The 25,307-nt window shown below is 45.3% G+C and overlaps 1 protein-coding gene across 1 annotated transcript; it reads right to left on the bottom strand.

Moving 5' to 3' along the window:
- Positions 1-205: 205 nt before the first annotated feature.
- On the bottom strand, positions 206-10,839 carry CALM1 (calmodulin 1). Its single transcript, XM_015086261.3, has 6 exons — positions 10,632-10,839; positions 7,824-7,854; positions 6,763-6,906; positions 4,504-4,610; positions 3,944-4,079; positions 206-3,761 (listed from the first exon to the last, which is right to left on the bottom strand). The coding sequence occupies exons 1-6, from the start codon at positions 10,632-10,634 to the stop codon at positions 3,733-3,735; spliced, it is 450 nt and encodes a 149-aa protein (XP_014941747.1). The 5' UTR covers positions 10,635-10,839; the 3' UTR covers positions 206-3,732.
- Positions 10,840-25,307: the final 14,468 nt, after the last annotated feature.

The following is a 25,307-nucleotide window of genomic DNA, read 5'->3' as shown; positions in this document are numbered from 1 at the left end:
GATTGAGTTCAAATGTCAGCTATTATCACTTGAACTTAAAACTAGAGTAAGGCTATAGTGGGATGTGTCTGTGGTGTTTCTGGCCCCTCATGCTCGCCCACTGTCCTAGAGCCTGGGTGGAATAACATCTGAGGGCAGGTGTACCTCGCCCATTAAGCAGAAGGGATCGGAGGCTATACAAGCTAAAAACCTACACAGTTCGCAGTTAAGAGATGAAAGGCTGCAGAAATGTTTATTGAATACAGTGCCAGGTTTATAAATAAAACTTATTTACAATTTCCATAGAGTTGGTCCCCCATCAGAGAGGTGGTTAAATCTCCAAACAGTTTATCTCAAGATTTACAGAAACATTCAAGTACATCTCCTTTTCAAATCGCCACGGTGAAGGGTTAATTCCAGTAACAGAACTACGGCCATCTTTTGCTACAGACGTGTGTAATGAACAGTAGAAGGGCTGGAGAAAGAACACACACCCCACCCACGCCACTACCGCAAAGGATTTCTGTCTCCTAGAAGACAACTTCAGGGGATTTAAAAAAAAAAAGGAAATCGTAAACTGCCGGCTAAAGGGACGGGTTAAGACACATTCGTGGAATCCTAGTCACTGCCAAAAGGATAATGTATTTAGGATATACAGTATTAGTTCAAAGGTTTAAAATAATTGAATGAAACAAGAGCAGACCCTTGACCAAATTTACATTCTTGGTTTAGGAAGAAGTTCCCAGTATGCTGAGGGGCCAATAATATGCTGCTACTCTGATGTGCCACGGTGGCACTTAGGGAGGCCTACCGGACGGCCGCTCGTTACGATACAGGTTAGAAGTACAGTCAGACATGCATTTATAAAGAGAATATAAAAATATGTACAGTAGCTAATTTTCAATGTGTTGCCGAAAGACACCAATTAAAGTGTGCAAAAATTCATTTGTCTAAAAATCAGAAAAAAAGCCTTTCTTGGCAACAGTGCATCAAAAGCCCATCTGAAACATCGAGATGCATTTGCCTTGCTTAACACCTACCCCAAACAGATGGAGAACAAAACTATGAAAGTGTTTGCCAAGTACTCAGCAGTTTTTTTATGGCAAGTCTCAGGCTCAAGCGGGATGCCAGTTAAACTAGTCACTTTATATATATAAATATATGTATATATTTATAGAGCAGTTAGAAGTAGGGGCAAGAGTTTACAGGAAGGTGCTAACCAACGTTAGGGGGACGGACCCCCACATCCAGCTATTTCCTCTCACAAACTTGTGCAGCCTGCAAACGCCCAATCTGGGCTGGTCATCCCCTCAAAAGCCAGAGGGGAAAAAAAAGGCTACAGCGGACTGGGCTGCCCCTCGACGCCAAGCTGAACTCAGCACTCCCTGGGGGCAAGGCTTCACTTCCCATCCAGGATGCTGGCCATGTAAGACTCTGACTTCATGAACAGTCTTTCACGAAGGACTGTGGGACCGCTTAAATGGAGCCCACCCAGCTTCTAGAAAAAGACTTGACGAAAGAGTTAAGACAGAAGGCAAAGTTTTGAAAACAAGTTAAATCACCCCCATCCCTCTTTGACACTACGGAGAGGCCACTGAACACAGGCCCACGATGGGTCAACACTTGGCCTCCCTGCAAGAAACGTCCAGGAGCCCTTGGTCCTGTCTCACCAGAAGAACCTCTAAGGTGTTCTCAGGTGCTCCTTCCAGGTCCAGGGAACTCTGAAAGCCATCTCTAGTTCAGTCACCTTCTCTTCTACAACCACCCAGTCTAAGGACCAGCAGCAGATGGGTGGGCTCCTCTCCACGGCTCTGACCTATCCCTCTGGCAGGAAATCTAGCAGGCTGCAAAATGCCAGAAAGACAGGGAGTAGGAGAGGGAGAAGCCAAGGGTCTCTATAAACCAGCCCCGAATGCACCCGTTTGGCTGCCAAGAGCTTCTTGCTGCCTCACTGGCAGCCTGCTGCTGTCCCAGGCAAATTAAAACCGCCCGCGAACACTCTTGAAACCCCCATCTCCTTACTGGTAAGCTACGACCAGTTAACACCCTGAAAGACGCACCTCCAGCCTTCATTGCAGAAAAAGAGTTCTACGCTAAATGCATTGTCTTTAAAGGGGCTTTTAGAGAACACCAATCCCACCGCAAAGACCAGTGTCAGCATCTCAGTTTTGGTTACAGGTTTATAATTAGACACAAAATCCACTCCATGCTGGAGTTGTTTACTTTCAGGCTGGGGACTACTTGGGAGAAAGAAAGCAAAGTGTCAAGTCCACTGCAGGAAAACAAAACAAAACAAAAAAATAGAAAAGAAAAGGAGGCTAAGGAAAGTAGTATAAATTAAAAGTCATCAATCAAAGGTGACCGGTAGTGTCTTTTAGGCACGAAGACTGGCTAAGAAGGGACCTCGTGCTCCTACCACCCGGCGAGGATTGAATTACAGACACACAAAACCATGTCTCTTGCACAGATGGTCTCAAGTAGTTACATAAAACAGGTAATCGGCAGCACGACTGAGAAGAACCCCGAAGTACATGCTTGAGAAAAAGTGGGTTTTTTTCCTTCCTTAAGAGCTCCGCTGCCTGAATAATCATGAAGCTCCCGGCCTTCACACCCCACCTCCCCCCAGTGAAAATACAAGTAGACCTATGTGCCTATGGACAGGACGAAGCAATTGCTATCTGCCCGGCTTTAGGCAAGGTCTCACGCTCAGAGGTCGGTGCTGGGATGTCGGGAGGGCGAGAAGCCTGATTCTGGGCTGTGGGCGTTAAATGGTTAAACCTCTCCTCCAACTGCCTTGTCCCCATTTAGATCTCAGCTTTACAAAGCATTTAACACCACTTTAAGTTAATGGTCTTTTTATTGGAAAAAAAAAAAAAGACTAGCATTTACAACTTGGAATGGACGTTAAATTGTAATTTCTTGAACAGCAATGTTGATGGTTGTGCTGAAGAGTCCACAGCCACAGCCTACCTCTGCTGGCTCCAAGTCAGGTTCAGGAGGTTTTAAAAACAGAGAGTCCAAAGATGCTCCCTTGGTAAAGGTTTCTTTTTAAAAATTTGTGTGAATGGTGACAGCCCGACACCCATCTTGCTCTCTGGTACAATGCGGACAATGCTAAACCAACACGCACAGGATGCCGGCAGGATGTGTCACTGTCACCACGGGTGGGGGCGCACGAAGTACAGGGGGCCGTCCTGCTCTGTGGGGGCCGCGTCTAGACGGTCTATCTATCCTTCACCCATTTTTCGGCACAGCATCCTGAGGTAAACCAATTTTAAAGGTTTGTTTTCAGTAAACCCGCTCTGACAATTTATACTAACAAATTGAACTAGAACCCATTTGAAACAGGTTTTTTTAAATTTGTTTTTTCATTTTTCGTTTTTAATACAAAGGCCTGACTGTGCTCAATCGTCAAGCTGCATGCATGAAAAACTGGCCAGCCCAAACAGTGTAGTAATCATTAGCAAACGGAACTGCAAGAAGTCCACTAAGTGCTTCCTTATCGTTAAGGTAGTACAAGTATTTATATCGTAAAACTGATGTGTAGCGCTTCATCTTTAGGGGACAGGACCACCAACCAATACATGCAGATTTTGTGTGTGTGGACAGAAGGTACTTTTGACATTCAGTTTTGCTATATAGAAACAGAATGAGTAAATGAACTTTTTTTTTTTTTTTTTTTTTGCAAGAGGTAAGTAAAAGATTCAATTTGATTCTTCTAGAGGGGGGAAAAAAGGAGTTGAAAGTAGGTCTTCACTTTGCAGTCATCATCTGTACGAATTCTGAAAAGACAAATAATCATAGCTTTTGGTTATCTTCAAAAGTAGCTTTCATGAACACGTCAGCTCTCTTCTGCATTAAAAACAAACCAAAAAAACCCCTGTCTAGTGAAGCAGTTAGCTTGTTTACAGACACCAAAGGGAAGTCTATTCAAAACTAAGCTAAGGAAATTGTAGTGTTTTACCTTCATAGTTGACTTGCCCGTCTCCATCGATATCTGCTTCTCTGATCATTTCATCTACTTCTTCATCTGTTAGTTTTTCTCCTAAGTTTGTCATGACGTGACGTAGTTCTGCCGCACTGATGTAACCGTTGCCATCCTGTGAACGTGGAGCCTTGTTACTGACGGCGGCAGCTGAGCAGGTCTGTGACTTCATCATCCCCTCTCCCAGTACTGCCACTTCTGCATACAGCCTGCACATCTCCGGTCCGGCCCCCTCTCCCCGCTTACCGACTACGTGCACACTCAGCGAACCCAGAGAACGCAGGGGCTTTGCAAAAGCTAACAAACTGAAAGTAACAACCAAGAACTTGGCTCAGAACTCGCCACTACTTACTATGCTTACTCTTACCCAATAAGATGGCTGCAGAAGTCAGGATATTTGAAAGTGAGATAACAGGGCCCCGGCAATTAGCTTTAAGTGTGCTAACTAGAGAACAGATTGTCAGAGCATTTAGAAACGATAGGGGAAAAAAAAAAAAAGCCATATGTAAGTACCGTCTGCAACACAGATGCAGGATTACCTTGTCAAAGACTCGGAATGCCTCGCGAATTTCTTCTTCACTGTCTGTATCTTTCATTTTTCTAGCCATCATAGTCAAAAATTCTGGGAAGTCAATGGTGCCATTACCTTAAATTAAAAAACAAAAGCTCACGTAAAAGAAATGCTCCAGTAATGCTACCTGGCAGTGATAATCTTAAAAGCACTTTACGGGATGGTTGAAGCCTCAATGGCACAAACTGGTAAATTATTTTATTAGGTAAAACCATTTATAAGTCTAAACTGTTTAAACACTTTGCAGGGTAATTTCACATGATTCGTGGTAATTCAAACTAGCAATCGGTGCCCAGGATATCATTTAACGATGCAAAGGAAAGTGCACACGTGGCCTCTTGACCACTAATGGGGGGGTGTACAGTTCGAGAGAAAGAGCACAGCTCCCTTCCATTCCCGAGAGAGGCTTTGGAGAGCGCCGTCCCCCTGAGTGAGGGTGACCACTCCGACCTAACTCTGCCTTGGCCAGTGATGCTGGGAAAGGCTCAGAACTGGCCTGTCAATACAACCAAACGTTCTCACAGAAGAAAAGAATTACGGGAGGGGAAAAACTGACTTTGTTATGCCACAGACCATAAACCGTCACGTCTTCTCCAGAAGGTGTTTCTCAACCACATTATAAGTCCACTAATCTTTTTCTCTCCAATTCCGTATCTTTGTTTGTTTCCCATTAAGGGCAAGGCTCGGAAGTGTTTTCATAGCTCAGAACCGTAAACATTTAGGGAACAGTGTCAGAAGAATCTGTTCTACAGCCAGTATTCCTAACAACTTCCCCTCTAAAACGAAGAGTTACGTGAACCACCTCCAGAGACAAGCCACCAGATTAACAGGGTAACTTGCATTAAATGGAAACAAAACTAGAGGAAAAAAGCCTTAGGTTAAGTACTCATTTTCACAAGCAAGTACCTTTAAATCAAAATAGTAACTCAAAGACCCCTTTAAGTCATTTTGGCCTCCAAAATTTTAAAGCATTAATGACATTCACGCAAGACAAAAATTATTTGAAGTGCCATCTCCTAGCCATGCAGAGAAGACGTCCTCAGGCATTACACTTATTCATCGCAAAGTGTTAGATTCTGTAGCCCCAGACAACTTCTCTCTCCTTGTTCCATACAATCTAAGGGCCCAAGACACTTTGCCAGTTGCGAGTCCCTAAGCAGTTTCCTAGGCTTCACATGAAACGGGAGGCAGCCACTCCATGTTCCCAGATGGCCTTAGCAATCCAACGCAAGAGAATTTTGAGCTATCTCCTTTCCAAAACAACACTAATATGGATGAAAACTCTTTCTGAAGTAGCCCAAATGGGCTGAAACCACTTGTTAAAGAGCTCACCCCAAACCCCTGCTTCTAAATGTGATCAGACAAGTTTAACTCTACTTTATCACCTTAGGATACCACATTTGTTTAAATGGCTACTACACCAAGCCAATCATCTAGAAAAGAGTCTAGATCCAAACTGTTTATCCTTGGCTCATCTTTTGAAAAATTACCCATGTTCTACAATGTTACACAGTACATGTATATATGGTTTCCACAAACACATGGTGTCTTTTTTTTTTTTTCAAGAGGGGAATGCTCAGAAATTGTTTACTGATAGAAGTGAGCAAGATAAGGTCTACTCTCCACTCTTCTAGAGTCCAGAGAAATGGATGACCAATTGGTGACCAACTGTTACAGGGGTTACTGCTTGTTCCTTCTTGCTCTGCACCTTATTTATCTTCTTCTTCTAGTAGATTCTATAAATCTACTCCGTACAGTCACCAAGCACCCCATCTCTCCAAGCTTCACGTGATCTTCAAAATTCTCTGGCACAAACACATCCACAGCTCACGCCTGCACTCAATTCTAAGAGTGCTCTTTTCCCACCTTCACTTCCCACTCCTCGAGAGACAGACAGTAAGCTCTTTTAAAAGGTCTATGGGCACTTTTTTTTTTTTTTTACTTCCCCCACAGGACTCAGTGCAGACTCATGGGCCAGTTGATAAAAGATTGAGCTGTAGGTCACGGCAAGTAGAAAAGAACAAATCAGCGATCTGATCCAGGAAATGTTCTAGACAGTGAGCACAGCCAAAGGCAGGCCCATAATCTTCTATTTTCCTTGTCAACGGCTGTAAGGCAACCACTGCGGTGCATGTGCTTTGCTCTGGGGACCTGAAAGACAATCTTGTGACATGTCTGAACTTGCATTACACAACGCTGGCACTCATTCATAGGTCTAAGCCCTCACCGTCAGCATCCACCTCGTTGATCATATCCTGCAATTCGGCTTCTGTTGGGTTCTGACCCAGTGACCTCATGACGGTTCCAAGTTCCTTTGTTGTGATGGTACCATCGCCATCTTTGTCAAATAGGGAGAAAGCTTCCTTGAACTCTGAAAACAAAAGCGTACCCTTTAGAATGAACGTCTTTATCCAACCCAGGCACAGCACACACTTTCCTTGGGCTTGCCAAAGCAAACCGTCCAAGTTTGGGAATTATCAGTAACTGCCTGGTCTTTATCTGCTAAAATAAAGACCACAACAGTCCTATTGGACTGGCCTCCATTCAGCAGTCCATAAAGCAAAACCACAGTATTCTCACGTTTTTCAAGAAAACTAAGCTTAAACACACTTAAGTTAGTCCTCAATCTAATCTGACAAGTGAAGATTGGTCAGCAAGTTCCCTTCAGGCCCCTTCCTGTTAAATTTCTACAGCCATAAGAACTCCTGGTTTCATAACAACATGAAGCGGTTCCTAGAAACGTACAGTCCCAGGTAACCAGGCTGTTCTCTCTACATGGCACTTAACATCTCAAAGGCGTATTCCTGGTTTCCTGAACAGAATCATCCTCAAAAAAAGTCCTCCAAGGAACACTAAAAGCTAGAATCTAAACTAACTCCCTTTCCAATGATTATAGTAGTCCTAACGCTCATTTTCCCATTTATTTTCAAACAGCAAGCCCAAGCCTTCGCGGTGAATTACTAAAAGCCCCGTGGCATAAGAATTCTAAACTCCATTTGCGAGGAGCAGGCTCAGCGCCATCTCATTACGTGCGGAGCCCTGAACACCAGGACGTTCAGTCAAACACTCCAGGGCGGAACAAGTATTCCCACCTCCACTTCCTTCCACGTTGCCTCTGAAACACTGGCAAGGAATTCACTCCTGACCTAAATATCTCTGCATATTGTTTCCATTTAAATCAATTCTTAGAAAACTGCTCAGATTATTCGGGGGGAAGGGTCAGAGAAGCCACCCACACAATCGTGCCTAGTTCTGGTCTACTGGAACCCCCTGAAGTCAGCAACTTACCAGCAATCTGCTCTTCGGTCAGCTGATCAGCCTAGATAAAGAAAGAAGAGGTTATAACTCAATGCACAAGAGTTGACTGAGGGCAACATAGTTTTCCCAATTATACTTTTAATATTGACCTTTAAAAAAAAAAAAAAAAAAAAGACAACCATCCCCAAACGGTAGCACTGCCCTTAAATGAAACCCATTTTAAAAACAAACGGTGACAAAGAAGTGACAACACTGTACTTCAGGTTTTCTTGGCTGGGCCTAAGGCGATGTGCTGAGGTCTCCCTAAGGAAGGGTCAGTTCATAATTTGAAAAATGGCACCTCTAGCGGCAAAAGGCCACACCGCATAGGATGCAGCCACAAGCTCTGAGAAAGAAGAGCGCCACCTACTGCGCCAGGGACACCGCAGTCCCCCCTTCCATCCAAGGATCCTAGTCTGAGGCTGCTGTCACCACAGCCAGGATCGCGTCCAGGGGCAGGCTTTTAGCGCACCTTGCGCATTGCTGCGGGAGCTCCAAAATCTCCGAATAGGCGTTACGTAATGGCATTGGAGTGGATTAAGAGGCTTTTAGATCTATTTTATGAGACACAATGAAGTGGAAAAAAATAAATTTACGGCAATGGGTTACCCCACCTAACTTGATTTCCATGTAATAAATGCTTTCTGTTTAAATTAGGCAGTTATGTCTTAAAAGCCTACCATTTATTACGGCTGATGCCCTCAAATTATCTTTGACGAAGAAGCCAGGAAAAAATGGAACCATCCTACAACTGAGCTGTTACAAAACTGCAAACGTTAAGTACACATAAAGTACACAACAATTGTAAGACTACACCTTCTCTTTACTGGAAAAGAAGTAGCTATTAACTTTGCCAGAGAATATTTACTCTACCAATCTACCAAGAGCTGCTCATAATAAACACACTTTACTTGAGGTGGTAATGGCCATGAAGGTAATTCTCACTTGTATTGTCTGATCTCTGCAACACGGAACCTGTGCCTCCAGCCAGAGGAATTTGAGAATGCAAGGAGAGCTAATATGTATTTTTATTTTAATGAAGGACACCACCTAGTGAAGCCAGTTACAAAGTAAGTTCTAACAGAAAGCTAACCAAGTCATGTTTACTCGAACTCTTAAATGAAAACTTTCCCAATAAGAACGTTCCAATTTATTTATTTGGGGGGGGGGGGACTTATTTTTTCAAATTAGAATTGGGTCTTCCTTCCTTTCTACTCCAGTCACCGGAAGATGGTTTTCTTTACATCGAAAGGAGACCCGATGATTTATGTAACGTCAGGACATCTGACTTTGTACAACAGGAAGCGGTGCCACACCTCGCAAGAGAAGCTGTCACCTTATCGGGGGAGCACAGTCCCACCTCACCGCAAAACTCTCTTGGAGAGGTTTTTGAGACCATCATCAGCCTTATTCGACAAATACCCGCCCCCAAATCGCTTTGGCCTAGGGGCAAAGGTGCCCTGAAACTCCCCACCCCGCCAAGCCAGAAAACACTGTAAGTGATGTCAGCCCTGCCCGCCCAAGGGAGGAAGGGGGCTGTAGAAAACACACCCGGCGAGGCGCACAGGCGCATCTGGCAATCTAGAGGCCGAAGAGAAAGCGGAAACGTGGAGGGCATCTCCCTGCGGACTGCAAAGTGGCTAGGGGCCAGGCAGGGGTGCGTGCCCCGCGAGCAGGCGGGGTGCGGAGGAGCGAGGGGGCCCCAGGGCGGGGACACCGCCCCTCCCAGACCAGGGCCACCCCCACTCCCACCCCCGCTACGGGACCGCGCGGCGAGAGGGAGCCAAGCCCGCCCCGCGCCTCCCACCCGCTTCTGCTCCCCCAGGCGGCGAGCCCGCCGCGCCGCCGCCTCCTCCTAAAGGAGAAACTTTGCGTCTCTAATGGAAACCGAGCCGCGCGCCAGCTCCCTCCTCCCCCGCCCCCCCCCGCCCCAATTAGCGCAAGCCGAGCGCCTCCCGCGGGAAGGGACCTCCCGATGTACTGAGGATCACGCACGCCTTCACTACCGCACTGGGTGGGGGGGCTGCAGGGGTGCGAAACAGGGAGACACGAGCCCGGCCACACCGCAGGGCCCCGCCCGGGCGCAGGGCGGCCGGCCCGCCGCTTCCGCCCTCTCCGCCCCCCACCCCTCGCCTTCCTGCCCCCACCCCACCCTTCCCCGGCTCCTTCCTTCCCAGCCCACGCCCGCGCCGCGCCCCCCGGGAGGGAGGAGGGAAAGCGGCTGGGCCAGAACGCGCAGCAGGGTCGCGGGGTGGGGGAGGAGGTAGACGCGGACGGCGCCCCCCACGCCCCGGCCCGAGCAATGTGCGCCACCGGCTAGCGTGGGCCCATTCATTCTCTGCAGCCCTCCCGACCCGCCGCCTCCGTGCCCCGGGCTGAAGGCGGAGGGGGGTGGGGGTATCGAGTGCCCGGCCCCGCCCGGCTCCCCCGCCCCCCCACCCGGGCCCCGGCCCAGGCGCAGCGCTGCGGGAAGCCCGGGTGCGGCGCGCTGGATGCAGTGGTGCGGGGCTGGGGGGAGGAGGTGGATGCGGAAGGCCCCGGTGCTGCTGCGGCCGGAGCCCCTGCCCGCGCACAGCCCACAGTGAAGTCCAGCTCCAAGAGGGACCAAAATTTAAGAAGAAACCCTGGCCGAGGAAAGCGACATGCAAATCCGAAATGCGTCCTTCTTAACCGCAGTTGATGCGTAACACCCGGAAAAAAGAACCTCCCCTCCACCAAAAGGGGGGGGCTGAACTAAAAATTTGGGAAGAAATCATGGGCAGAGAGCTGCTATGCCGCCGTTTACCACTCCCGACCTACCATGGTGCGAGCAAAGGGAGGAAGAGCAGAGGGAGCGAGGGTGGCTGCACCAGCGCAGAGGCTGTGACGGCGGGGGTGCCTCCGCTGCTGCTGCTGCTGCTGCTAAGGCGCGGTGTGCGCTCAGCGCTGTGCCGCTGCCGCCGCCCCACTGCGAGTAACGGCGCCGCGCCCGCGAGGCTCTCAGCACCACTGCCGAAGTGCGAGCCTGCTCCCCGCGGTATATATATGGAGATCCGTATCCCTCCGCCACGACCGCGGTTGCCTCGCGCCGAGCGGCCCTGCGAGAGGCCGGGCCTTGCCCGCTTGGCCCCGCCCCTACCGCGCCCCGCCTCTCGCTGCACCCGCGCGCCGGCCGCCGGCGGAGGCTGGGGTCCGGGACTCGTAGGGTTTGGAGAGAGGCGCGAGGTTGCGGGGCAGGGGCAGAGGCAGGTGAGGGGTGGTATCTCCAGAGACTCACACGTGGGGACGCTCAAGGGCGGAGTGTTTGCGTAGCCCCGACTTGGGACAGCCCAGGACTTGAGAAGCTGTCTGCCTCTCGCCCCAGCCCCACCTCCACCTCCACCTCCACCTGTGGGACACCCCTCCCCCCCGCCTCGCATCTTTTATAGCTTGTCGGGAGCAACCAGGTCACCCTGGTCTTGCGCCCCTGGGTCCCCAGCTGGTCCCCTCCATTCGGGGAGCTTCAGGAGGTCCTGGGGCAAGGGGCGGCCGGCCGTGGGGAGCTGGGGACAGAGGAATTGACTGCACACCTCAGCTGCCTTGGGGAGAGTCTGGAAGGGTCATGGCAGTTTTCCTCGCGCAAGAAATTGGTCAGATGTTTTTTTTTTTTCTTTTAAAAAAAGTGAAGCAGTTTCTGAGACAAATGATGTATGCTTAGTTGCTAAATCTGTGTCATGCTCATATGCTTAGCCAGTCTTCTTTTAATGTTTTCACGTTTCCACTGAATATTTTTTGTATGCCTGAATAATATCTCTCCCTTTACTGTTTTTTTTTCTATGGAAAATATTGTTCATCCTGGCTCCAGTCTTACTGAAATTAATGTACCTGTGAATCTTCCATAGACCTTAAAACCCATGCTTTGATACATTTTTTTAATTTTCCTGGTCCTGAGAAGGCTCAGACCTTTATTCATAAATCCATAAAAGCAAAGAAGGTGAGAAAATAGGCACTTAGAATCTCCTAGTTAGAGCTGGAACAAACAGCAAATTGACTCTACAGTGCAGTTGGATAATATTTTAATGTACAATCTTGATTATGTTCCTTAAAAATATTGTATCTTTAAATTTACTAATGTTTTCAATTTTTCTGTAAACTAGAAAAAGGACAATTTCAGTTAATTAATTTGAAATCAGCACTTGTAAAAATCTTGACAAAATGCTGCAGTTAGTTTTCTTGCCAAGGCAGAAGACAAAATTTGATCTTTTGTTTACAGGCCTGGGCAACAGTTCCAATTTATCCTTTGCTTACTTAATCAGAGAATACAAAGTGTGTAATTGACAAACTCTGCTAGAAAGGGCTTCCCATGGTTATGTTTGTTTCTGGCTCTGACAAAATTTGCAGAAAGATATTTTTTAAAAATGAAAAATGTTCAGGCACATTGCAGATGCCACAAGACTTCTGGGATAACCTCTTGTGAACTGTTCTACCAGGCGTTCCTTCTGAAATGCTGCAGAGAGGGTGAACCTGCTGTTCAGTTTAAAGAGCCTGCAACAGGGTGCTTGGGTGGCTCAGTCAGTTAAGCCTTTGACTTCAGCTCAAGTCATGATCTCTCAGTCTGTGAGTTCAAGCCTGGAGTCTGACTCTGTGCTAAGAGCTCAGAGCTTGGAACCTGCTTTGGATTCTGTGTCTCCCTCTCTTTCTGCAACCCTCCCCCCCCCCCACCTCTCTCTCTCTCTCAAAAATAAACTTAAAAAATTTTTTTAAAAAGACTTCAAGAGGCTGCAGCAGCAAGCCAGGGAATGGTGGAATGGTGTTGCCTTCTCTCTGCAGACCAGAAAGATATGATCTGCTTCACAAATCTACCAATCATCATCATCTTTCTCCCCCATCTTCTACCCCTCCCTTTTCCTCATCTTCATTGTGTTTGTTCAGGTTTGTTCACAGTGGAAAGCCTGAGTGGGAATAAAGTGTATATATTAAGGGGAGAGTTGGAAATAGGAAGAGAGAAGAAGAGGCACGAATAGAAAATCAATGTAAAGAATATTCCGTGATATGGCGTGTTACAAATCTAAATGGCCAAACACATCTTAAAAATGCTTCATTGCTAGGGTATTTGTATTCTTTTGTCAGGTTTTTCATATAGTATTTAGTGAAATACATTTTAAAATACAGTATACATCGTATAAGTAAGGGGAACAGCCTTAGAAATGAATAAGTAACAGCCTAGAAATGAAATGTATTTACTTATTAAGGATTCACTAGCTTCTATCTTCCGTTCCTTATAATTATTGTGGTTAAATTGCTACAAGCCATGGTTTTTCAAATAATATTTTGAAAATCATATTCTCCCACTGTCCTTTAACCAATTTCACCCAAATTAAATACTTTGAAACTTTTTCATGACTTTGCTTGCTAAAACCTATACATTTTAGAACCCTTTTACTTACTATAGTCCAATTCATTATTCTGATTCTTTATGTTTTACTAGCTTAAATTCTGTTTTAGTAATTCTTTCATGTATCAAAGCACATCTCACCTTTCAAGTCTACTCGGTTTGTAGTGAGGTCATGCTTTACTCAGTTTTTTGGCTAGTTTGACACACTGAAATATGAGGTCAGTGACTTGCCCAAGATCTTACTATGAGTCAATGATGGAGCATAAAATAGAGCATGGGCCCTTGCACAGGGGCTCTAATATTAGATTATATACTTGTGAAATCAATATCTGAAAACTTTAAACATACAATGTGAAGGATTTGCCTCATTCATGAAGCAGATTCTTCTCCCTAGATGATCACTGAGTTTTCATTAAAGTCAAATAGATTCTTTGAAGTCAATAAACTTCTTAATTTATGGAGAGATCAATCAGGAAAATAAGCCACATTATTGTGATATCATAATTTCCTGAGAACCCAGAACCTATGGAGTATTTCATGATGTTGAAAGCAAAATGGGTATTATCATTGTTATTATTTAAATAAAATAATGTCACATGGAAGTTAAAAGAATGCAGCCCAAGCCAGGAATCTCAGGTTGGAATATCATTTCTGCCTGAGTAACCACACCACTCCACTACTCCATCACTCTGTCAGACTGAGTCTGATGGTAAGAATACAAATGTAAAACTTGTACATACTCAAAGATAAGACAAAAGTTTTGGACTTGATCTATAAATTCCTTCCAACTATAAAACCCTGTGCCTGAGATTATAATATATATGATTATAAAATATACATATCGGGGCACATGGGTGGCTCAATCAATTAAGTGTCCGACTTCGGCTCAGGTCATGATCTTTCAGTCTGTGAGTTCGAGCCCCACGTCGGGCTCTGTGCTGGCAGCTCGGAGCCTGGAGCCTGCTTCGGATTCTGCATCTCCCTCTCTCTCTCTCTGCCCCTCCCCCACTTGCACTCTGTCTCTCTGTCTCTCAAAAATAAACAAACATTATAAAATGATAAAATAAAATCATTTTATTTTATAAAATGATAAAAATAAAATCAGGGGCACCTGGCTGGCTCAGTCAGAAGAGCATGTGATTCCTGATCTCAGAGTTGTGAGTTCTAGCCCCACATTGGGTGTAGACATTACTTAAAAATAAAATCTTAAGATTAAAAAATAAAAATATATTTATCATGCACCTATGTGTGTATATACACAAATGTGTGTATGTGGAAGATGAAGGGGGCAAATGAAGAAATGGAAATAGGTTAAAGATAAAAACAACTTTTGCCAGGCATTGACTCTGGCCAGGCCCTGTGCAAAATGCATTATTTCGTTCTTCTGCTCATCTCATGAGTCAGGTATTATTATCCTTATGTGGAAACAGGCACTAAGAGTTTCAATGATTTGCCTAATTTAAGTGGTAGAACCCAAAAATCTAGCCCCAAGCACTTTAAACATTACACTATAACTATTTCCTGTAATTTAATAGAATTTAGGTTTAATTTAATTTTCTGGGGGGAGGAGGAAGCACAAAGAGTGAAATTAAAATGTGTTTTTTTAGCAGTGACTGGCTGGGTCAGTGGGTAGAGCATGCAACTCTTGATCACGGGGTTGTGAGTTTGGGGCCCATGTTGGATGTGGAAATTACCTAAAATCTTTTTTAAAAATTAAAAAACAAAATTTATTAAAAAAAAATTTTTAATGTTTATTTTTGAGAGAGAGACAGAGCATGACTGGGTTAGGGGCAGAGAGAGAGAGAGAGAGAGGGAGACACAGGATCGGAAGCAGGCTCCAGGCTCGAGCTGTCAGCACAGAGCCGGACACAGGGCTCGAATTCACGAACCGCAAGATTATGACCCCAGCCCAAGTCGGATGCTTAACCAACTGAGCCACCCAGGTGCCCCCCAAAATAAAATTTATTTTTAAAGAAATATTTCTTATCCAAGGATTTAAAATTAAAATAAGATTATAGGGGGCGCCTGGGTGGCGCAGTCGGTTAAGCGTCCGACTTCAGCCAGGTCACGATCTCGTGGTCCGTGGGTTCGAGCCCCGCGTCAGGCTCTGGGCTGATGGCTCAGAGCCTGGAGCCTGTTTCCGATTCTGTGTCTCCCTCTCTCTCTGCCCCTCCCCCGTTCATGCTCTGTCTCTCTCTGTCCCAAAAATAAATAAACGTTGAAAAAAAAATTTTTTTTTTAAATAAATAAAATAAAATAAGATTATAGGAATGTAGTAATAGCTACATCTTCCACACAAGGAGCAGAGTGTTTGTGAAAGAAAACTCAAGGCAAAACATTTACTTTGTGGCGTTTTGTAGCTAGAGGACATTTCTCATTTTGCAAATGAGGCCCAAGGCGGAGAGGGAACGTATTCACTGGGGCACATTCAGGTGAGGACTCCATGCTTTCATAGAAAGAGATAACAGAGGGCTCCCTAACCCTGTTCCTGCTCCATGCCCTAGCGCCAGCGTTTGGTCTTTTAAATGTCTCTTTTACAAAACCTGATTTTTTTTTTTTTTTTTTTTTTGAGAGAGAGCGCGCATGGGAGCAGGGCAGAGGGATGGAGAGAGATAGAATGAGAGAGGGAGAGGGAGAGAGAATCCCAAACAGTCTTCATGCTCAGCATGGAGCCTAAAGCAGGCCGATCCCAGCACCCCAGGGTCATGACCTGAGTCTAGATCAAGAGTCAGATGTTCAGCCAACTGAGCCACCCAGGTACCCCAACATAACCTGCTTTTAAGACATCAATGAATACAGACAGAAATATGGCCCTGATTTTCACTAGTATATATTCAGAGAATATATGTACATATTTAGATCTGCTTCAGAACAGGGCTCCGATTGAGTATTTCTTGTACCCACCCTCTACAAAGTGTCCAGTCTAAAGTCATTCACTGCACATAACTATAGTCGGTGCTGTGTTCATGGGTGGATTGTCCAGAGGATTTTCCTCAAGACATAATGTAACGCCAAACTGGAGCCCCGGAGCGATCTCGCAGGGAAGGAGTCTTGTCTTCTCCCTCTCCACCATCCCAGCTCCCCCCTTCTCCACCCCGTAATACTTCCATGATTATCTACTATTTGGGATTCTCTCCCTCCCTAATCATCTCCATGAGCCAGAACAGATTTCCTGCTGTTTGTGTGTGGATTTACATTTCATGAAATGTTCCACAGGATTATTATAAAAGCTTTGCTATCTCTAACAAAAGACAAGATGCCTCATTTTTCCATTTCAAATTTTGCTGTTTTGGGGTTTTTTTGTTTTTTGTTTTTGTGTGTGTGTGTCTGTTTGTTTTTGCTATTATCTTTTATGAATGGCTCTTATAAAGGTAAAGGATAAAGGAAGAATTCTAACATTAAATTGAAAATTTTAAATATGTTACCATCAGAACACAATAAGCAAGTGTTAGGCCAACACTTTGTACCAGGAGAAAAACATTATCAATTTTAGCATATGTCTATTTAGTGCCCCATAAGTTTAAGTGAATCATGATCAGACTAAATGCCCTGCGGTATGTTCCAGCTTGCAATGTTCATCAGTATATTTAGTTAATAGTCTAAAGTGCAGTATTTGTAAAGAGTACCATTCACCTTGCATGTTTTACCCATTCTTGCATTTTTTTTTAATGGTTTCCTTTGTAAAGTAGAGGACACATCTTGCCCTCCATTCACAGGGCTTGTGCTTGTTTTGCTAGTAGCTGTGGTGATGGATTTGCACCATTCCCTCTCTGGCCTGTTCCACCCTTGTGACCAAGGTCATGAATATGCAACACAGCAAGTCGGGGTCAGGGATAGAGAACAGAGCAAAATAACTGGCCATTAATAAGTCTGGACCCATGACTTGGGCTTCATTAGCTCTGTGCTTTCACCCACTGAGCTCTTAAGTCACAGGCAGCCAATGGTTGTACAGACTTAAGGGAACAAGTATGTGAATTCAAATTCTAAAATGCCCAATGGGATAAGATCACAGTTTTTGTGCTTTAGTTGTTTACACTAAATTCAAGCTTTTTTTTTTTTTTTTTTTTTTTTTAATGCAGCTGACCCACTGAGAAATGTATTCTCTAAGTCATATTATTTTGGAAATTCGTAAGTCACCATTTCCCCTATTAAATCCAATTAACCCAAAAGTCAAGTGTAAAAGTAACTTTAATCAACATCCAAACAGTAACCAGCAACTTCTCATTCCTACCATATGTGCTAGAGTGGGGGACAAGCCAGAGAGCTCGTCTCAGATGTCCATATAATAATATGCATTTAGCAACTTATAAATGATTTGACAACTGTTCAGTTGAGGGATATGTGGCCATGGTGGTAACTCAGCACATTTTGGGGGACTCAGTTTGCCTGAAGAGCAGAGCCAGGGATTGGCACAAATTGGTACGTTCAATGAGGTCTTGATACGGAGAAAATTGACCATAATGATAAATTAGATAAATTGACGCGGATTCTGGATTATAGCAAAGAATGGGCCTCACCAATTCCAGCAGAGGGAAGGTCTAGTTTGTTGACTGTGTGGTTTGGTTTTGAATCCTAACAAATGGCCTTTGTCCTGCCTTTTGGAGCCATGCTGTCCACTACAGTAGCCACTAGCCACATGTGGCTATTTATATTAAAATTAAAATAAAAAATTCAGTCCCTCAGGATCATTAGCCACATCTCAACTATTCAAGAGACCCACATGGTTGGGAGTTACCATATTGCAAAGCATAGAACATTTCGGTCATCACAAAAGTTCAATTTGGACAGCACCATTCTAAAGATTTTTTTAAGGGAAGAAATACACACATTTGCCTGAATTCAGAATCCCAAAATCCAGGATCCCAAAATTTGTAATGCCAGGTCCATGATTCTTTATTCATCCCAATGACTTGTCTCCTTCTGAGTTATGCAGCACACAGCCACCAGATTACTTTCATTGTGTCACTTCACTCTAAAACCTTTAGTGGCTCCTCGGTGCCTACAGGAGATAAAATGCTAAGTCCTCATGCCTAGCATTCAAAGCCCTTCAACAGTTTGTCGATATACTCTTTCCGAGTTACCTTTGTTATTCTATAGATATGAATTCTCTGCTTCAAATTGGTTAACTCTCTGCCCCCTGAATAAGCATGGTGCCCTCTCAACTCATTGCCCTTTCCATGCCATTCCCAGGGTCCAGGTGTCTGTCCATATCCTCACCACCTGTCTAAACCCTGCGGGTCCTTCATTCCCAGTTTAAATACCACACCTTACAGATTTTCCTGATTATCATAGCTCCAAACGAACTCCCTCTCTCCCAAATTCCACCTCTTATCCATTTCTGGATTCTACCTCTTATCCATTTCTGATATTATCTTTTCATGTACCTCACCTCCTCGTCCAGATAGTAGCAGAAGCTCCATATTACACTCTTTTTTTTTTTTTTTCAAGTGGGCTTCATACCCAATAGGGGGCTTGAGCTCATGACCCTGAGATCAAGAGTCACATGTTCTACTAACTAAGCCAGCCAGGCGCCCGCCCCATCCATCTTCTACTCTTGAATTTGGCATAGTACCTGAGTCAATAAATACCGATAGATTATTTAATTGATTAGTGTTGAGCTCAGTTCACTCCTGGGACTAAGGAAGGTATTAGACATGAATTTTCCAAAGTAGAGAGAAAAGGAAAAGGAAATATTTACTTTAATGCTGAACTATCACCTGAAACCAGTCTCCATAGCTTTGGTGGCAGGCCACATCTCCTCAGGAACATGCTGGACTGTTCCTGCCTTGCTCCTGACCTGTACCCTTCTACAGCCCTGAGCAAGCATATTCCTTCTTCGGCAATTCTCTCCCCACTTTCACATAACTGGATCCATTCCCAGCTTCCTGTAATGGAGAAACTATGGCCAAAGGCAAGTTGTATCTGAATAGGAAAACTGAACTATCTACGCCCAAGTCCAGTGAAGATGCTTCTTGAGTTTTGTTCATTCTAAGTAGAGACTCTGAGTCATTGGCTAATAAACCAACTTTAGGCATCACAACGGGATGAGTGGACCATTCGGTCACTGAAAAGGTTTGCCTTCAGGAGAGTTTGCAAGTTGTACAGATGCCTGTTGGCACGCCCCCTCCCTTCTCACATTCTCCCCCATAAAGCAAGAGGATAGAAATAAATTGTGTCTTGCCTCAATGAAAGCGTATTCAAGGTTTTATTTCTATTAACCTTGGCAAAGCAAACAGTTATTTCCCAGGAGGGGACAACACTGTGAAATATTATTTGCTAGGTTAGATGGCCGCTTCCTTGGCCACTCAGCCACACAGACTCAGCTATCTCATCTGTAAAATGGCGATAATAATAACATACCTCAAGGACTTGTACGACAAAAAGTGAGAAAATGAAAGGGGAAAACATGTCACGTTAGTTTGTAAACAATAAAACCCTAGGCAAATGTAAGCTGGTGGTTGTCTATACGATTAAAACCTGTGGCAGCTAAATATGGCAAAGGGCAGGGCAGAAGTCCATTCCGGACCAGTCAGGGAATCCGAGGCAGTCCCCCTAAAGCTCTGCAGTGGGAAGATCCAGGAGGTCTCCCATCGCCCCCAACAGGCTGCTGCCCGGGGCAACAAGCCCTCCAGCAGGCCTCACTCCCTCCGCCACTCCCGCGGAATGCTGCTGAGTCATCACCGGCCCGTAGAGCCGCCTCAGAGATTTGTGACTCAGAGAACTGATTTATCGGTTTGGGCTTTGCTGCCCTAGCTCTTCCCTGCTACACAAAGTTTCACGGTTGTACCTGTTTCACACCAAGTTTGAGACGTAGGAGATGACCTCGAAACTGAATAGCAGCAAAATAAAGAAGCCATATTTTAAATGGCCTGTTGACAAGTGTTTCGAAGAGAGGCATTTCTGATTTCCAAATCCCAAAGAAACATGAGAGCGATGGAACTCTACGGTGCTTTGTACCCGTGGGAGCTTTGTATCTGGGGAGACTTTGAGGTTTGAGCACGCATTTCAGCTTGTATTTTGTATACAGAGGCTCACGCTACGCTATTCTTTCGAAACTCTTTTTTTTTTTTGGCTTGTGAACATTTGCTGGACAGCCAAGCTAGGTGAGGGGGTTAGGTGCTACTGGAGCTATGCAACAAGTTATTCTTTCTGTGAAACAGCACCATGCTCTAAACAAGTCCACTCATACCTGTTGCAATCAGCTGAGGAGGAGAACCACATTTTTAGGAACCGGCCTAAAAGTTGCATCACGACCAATGAAGACGAAACCACGGTTATTCTTTATGAGCACTTTGCAATACCCTAAAAAAAAAATACTTCAGAATGTCGTGGAAAAATTGCAATTGTATGGTGACATGCCTTTTCATGTGTTTGTTACTCATTTCAGAAAATGGGCTTCTCTTGGGAATGAGACAGGGAAACGCTGCTAGCCTGAAGAAGACCTAAGTAAAGAAACTGATAAAGCTTAACAACAGGAAAATGTCAGCAATTTAAATAAAGGTCAAAGATTTTAAACCAGCTGTATAGATAAGGCCTAGCACAGAGAACAATTCAGGAGTGCCAATCCCTAAATGGCATAACAAAGTCCAAAGCAAAGTCATTTCAAGATTTTCCAGTCACTGGGAGGCCTTGAGGATGATAACATTCCTCTGCTCCCCTCATTTACAATTAATCTTTTTTTTTTTTATAGTGTGGGTTTTTTTTTTTTTACAATTAATCTTTGATTAAAATGTTTTCAAAGGTCAAAGCATAGGTCAGTCTAGAAGGATCCTAAAGCCCACTCTGTTCCTAACTATTCACTTCTCAGAACTTAGTTATCTGTAAAATGGAAAAGGGGGACCAGATAGACATTTTGCGGTTCCTCCCGGATTTAGAATTTTATGATTCTAATTATTTTACTTGTGAATTTTGCAAGGGATTTGTGCAGAATTCCACAGTAACTAGGAGACCCCTGGAGATGTGGATATAAATAGAACTAAAGGTCATAGGGGATTTGACTCAAGAGTTACATCTTCTTATAAACAGTAAAAATTAAGATCATTATAGAAGTCCCACTTTGTTGAATGATACTTGATTAAAATACTTAGAACAGGCTAGGCCATGCCTCCTCAAACTGACTGATCAATCGTGACACTTATCCCCCCAAATTACAAAAAAAGACCAAAAGCTGGGTAAAGGACATTATCTCTTTATAAAGACCAGAAAAGCAACGATAGTAAGGGAAATCAAGTGATTTGGTTTCAGTGAATCTGATTTTTTTTTTAATATTTTCTTCTAAATCTTTGTATTGTTCAAAGAATGTAACAGAATGCATACAAAGAAAAGCTTGGAGATAAGGCTTGATATTTAAGAAGACATTATTAATGTCCCATAATGATGATATTTCCTTAACTTAAAAATAACAAGTGGAAACAACGCAAATGAAGAAAAAAAAATTGTAGTGTTGAAAAAGAAACTGTACCTTCTACATTGTAGACTATCAGTAAGTATTGGTTGGCTGAATTTCTTTTTTTTCTTTTAAAGATTTTATTTCCAAGCAATCTCTGCACCCAACATGGGGCTCAAGCCCCTAACCCTGAGATCAAGAGTCACATGCTCCTCCAGCTGAGTCAGCCAGGCGCCCCGGTTGGTCGATTTTCTTGGAACTCAAAAGACATTTTCATATCTGGATTCTTCTACTACTGTCCTAATTATTGTTCATTCATTCCTTTAATGAATCTTTATTGAGCTTCTGTAGTCTAAAGTAAAATTGACTAAGCACAGAGAATATGAAGACGAATTGGATAGGCCCTATCCGTACAGGAGCTCACAATTTAGTGAGCTAATTGCTGACCACCAAGCAACAGCAGTTTGGCATGTACTAGCATTGAAGTAATCGGCTCAGAAGAGTACCTTGTAGCACTTTGATTCACATTTACATAATCTTGGGACACACTTGAGAGTAAACCCAATTTCTTATGCAATGGAGACTCTCCCTCTAGAAGTACTGCAAAGATTAAATGTGAAAGTAAATGCAAAAGTCACTTTAAAAGTCTAAAGCACTGTGCACAGAAGCAGATAAGCCTAAATATGATGACACAGTGAGTCGTGGTCTAACTTCTTCACAGCAACATTAAATAATAGTGCCGTAAGGAAACGTGGAAATCATCTAATCCCATCCTCTCATTCTACAGAATATAAAACTGAGTTCCCAAGAATACAGAGACTTCTGCAAGAATTCCCAATTTGTTAGTGTCCCAGCCAAATCCTTTTTTTTTTTCAAATTAAAAAAAAATATTTTTAAGTTTATTTATTTATTTTGAGAGAGAGCGCGCAAGCGGGTAAGGAGCAGAAAGAGAGGGAGAGAGTAAATCCCAGGAAGGCTCCACACCACCAGTGCAGAGCCTGATGGGGACCTCCAACCCACAAACCACCAGATTATGACCTGCGCAGAGGTCGAGCACTTAACCAACTGAGCCACCCAGGCGTCCCGCCAAATCTCTTTTCTCGCACCGTGGTCTGGCTTAACCCAAAAAGTCACGGTATATATTTCCTCTAACATTTATATTGCAAAAGAAATATGATGTATTGTTTCTTTGGCCAGGTATTTTTATGATGCGTTGCTCACTTGGCAAGCATCTTTGGGGACGACTACTGGCCGCCTACAGAAAGAAAACCACAGCTTTTCTCCTTTTTGAACAAGGCTCTGAGTAAAGGTTTAAGAAGCGGCAATAAACAGCCACTGGCAACTACAGCCTTAGATCAAAGAACAACCTTTACGTGGGTACAGCAGAAACACCACTACTCGTTGTAAAACCTCAGGAAAGGCCATTAACAGCATACTCTTAGAAACAGGATGGGAATAGAGAATAGTTCAATGGCAAGAATCATGAGATCATCAAAGCTCTATTGTGTCAAAATCACAGATAGAGGATGTTGAATGAAATGGCAGTTCTAAGAAAGCCACAAGATTTCATTTTCTCAGCTAGATTCTTAGAGTAGTGAGAATAACCAAGTAACATTTCTTCTCTGCTGCTTTCTCTACAGGACACTAACAAAATTCTGTTCCGAGAAACCCCATTCTTAGTTCCCACACCATCTTGCAGTTTCACGATAAAGTTCCTTCCCCAAATGCTTCCACCATCTCTCACAACTATAGCGCTGGCTCTAGAAAGTGGGGGTATTTACTGGAGCAGAGAACCCCAGGCTTGGGAGACAGACAACCTAGGCTGTATTCTGCGCTCCGCTACTAAATCGCTATGTGACTGTAGGCGTGGCGCTTGACCTTCCTGGGTCTCAGATTTTTCACTGCACAATGAGGGCTTAGAGATCCAGCCACCACACAGTCTGTGGCACCAGATCTGGCCCAGTTGAGAGGTTGTTCCACTGAACCCCGTCCTCAATCTGGAAGGGCCTTTCCACAAAGAAGTCAAAAGGGGCTTTCCATGGGGGAGGACGCTAGAAGCTTCCCCTCGGTCTTCGAGCGAGCTCAGCAGCGGGGAACCACCGCCTGTCCCCAGCCGGCTCCTGGCCGCGTCCCTGGCGGCCCCCTCCTTGCTCGGAAGGGGCTCAAAACCCGGCCCGAGGGAGATAAAGAAACCACAGGAGGGAAATGTAAACGTCTCCCCCCCCCCCCCCCCCGAGAAACAAAAGTGCCCACGAGGGCTCTTCTCGGGCGGTCGGGCCTCTGCTGTAAACAGGAAGGGTCAGCTCGGTGGCAGTTTGGGTCGGGGTTTCGAGATAAGGGGAGGCCGCCTTATTTCTCCGGCAGCAACTGTTTTCACAAAACGTGCCACAGGAACGGCACCGAGCGCGGCCTCACTGAGCAAGGGGGCAGGGCGGCAGCGGGTTGGGATCGCCCCTCGGAGGGCCACGGGCCCAGGCCAAGGAATTCTGCATTGCTTTTAAGGCAACCGACTCCTCCCCGGTCTCTCCGAGCGGGACCCAAGACGCTAGCCTCGCGCCTAAGGCTTTCAAGCGCGCGCGGGCGGCGGGGCGGGGCGCGGGCGAGGGCACTATATCTCCCGGCGGAGGAGCACACGGCAGCCCGCAGACACACGCCCCAAAATGCGCTCAGACGCCGGTTGCTTAGTTGGCGCTGCTGAGCCTTCATTCCTCGTTCAGTTTGACAAGGACGCTCTGATAGGCCAGCGCGACCCTGCAGTGGTTGGCCGGAAAGCGTCGAGCCGCCTCATTGGCCGCTCCGCACCTGCAATGCGTCAAGCCGCGGCGGGCGTGGAGGGCTCCGCGTGAATGGTCGTGGCTGGCGGGGCAGCGCGCGGCCTTCGGGAGGGAGCGGCTCCGCCTATGGCCGCCATCTTTACTAGTGGCAGTGCGGACGGCCCCGGACGCAGAGGGGCTCTCGCGGCGCTTTGGCCAGTAGAGAAAGGCTGTGTGACAGAAGTTTTGTTTGGGGTTTCTTTTTCCCTTCTTAGTTTGCGGGGGGTTGTTTTGTGTTGGTTCCGGTGCCAGGGATGTGGCGGGGGTAGAGCTGGAGGGCTCGCGGCTCGGAACTCCGGGCAGAGTAGCCACCCAGGAAGGAGGGCGTCTGGCGAGAGTTTCAGCCGCCGCCTCAATAAAACCGCTTGCTGTGCGTTCTCTCGGCGTGCGCGGTTCCTCTTATTTTCTAGAAGCAAAGATGTGTTTTGCTTCCTGGGCATCTTGCTGGAGCTGGAAAGCAGTTCTGGAAAGCTCTGCCGAATACGTCATGGCCCTTGCTCATGCTGTGAGCGATCCTGCCCGCACAGAATGCGTTTTTATTTGTTAGCACTGCAAATCAGCCGTCTTGGAAACAGTTTTATCGGCTCCAGAGACAGTGGCCTGCAGGGGCAAAACTGAGCTTGCCTGATAGACATGCCACGAGATGTCGGCTGAAAATTAGTGTGATCATATCAGTTTATTTGCCTTTTTAGGCAACTGTTATGTTTATGCGTGCATCCGGTTTTCGTTCATCTCCGATGTCCACCCCCTCGTAAAACACACGCACACACCCAAACCCTCTTATCTTTATACCAAAAGTAGTCGTTGTTCAGGACTCAACCTCCCCCCTTCCGTGCTTGTGGGTGAAAAGAAAGAATATGTTCTCTGGAGGAGTTAGAGATGGGAAACGGAGAAAAACCACGGTTGTCTTGTTTCGCGGGAGG

The sequence above is a fragment of the Acinonyx jubatus genome, chromosome B3 (assembly GCF_027475565.1).
Source record: "Acinonyx jubatus isolate Ajub_Pintada_27869175 chromosome B3, VMU_Ajub_asm_v1.0, whole genome shotgun sequence".
NCBI classification, from domain to species: Eukaryota; Metazoa; Chordata; class Mammalia; order Carnivora; family Felidae; genus Acinonyx; species Acinonyx jubatus.
Note: the sequence above shows the minus strand (reverse complement) of the source record. Positions and strands in the feature narration are given on the sequence as shown.

Coding starts and splice junctions, on each gene's coding strand:
- CALM1 (XM_015086261.3), bottom strand. Junction 6,907..7,823: donor GACCGAAGAGCAGATTGCTG/GTAAGTTGCTGA, acceptor TTTTGTTTTCAG/AGTTCAAGGAAGCTTTCTCC. Junction 4,611..6,762: donor CAACGAGGTGGATGCTGACG/GTGAGGGCTTAG, acceptor TTTTAATTTAAG/GTAATGGCACCATTGACTTC.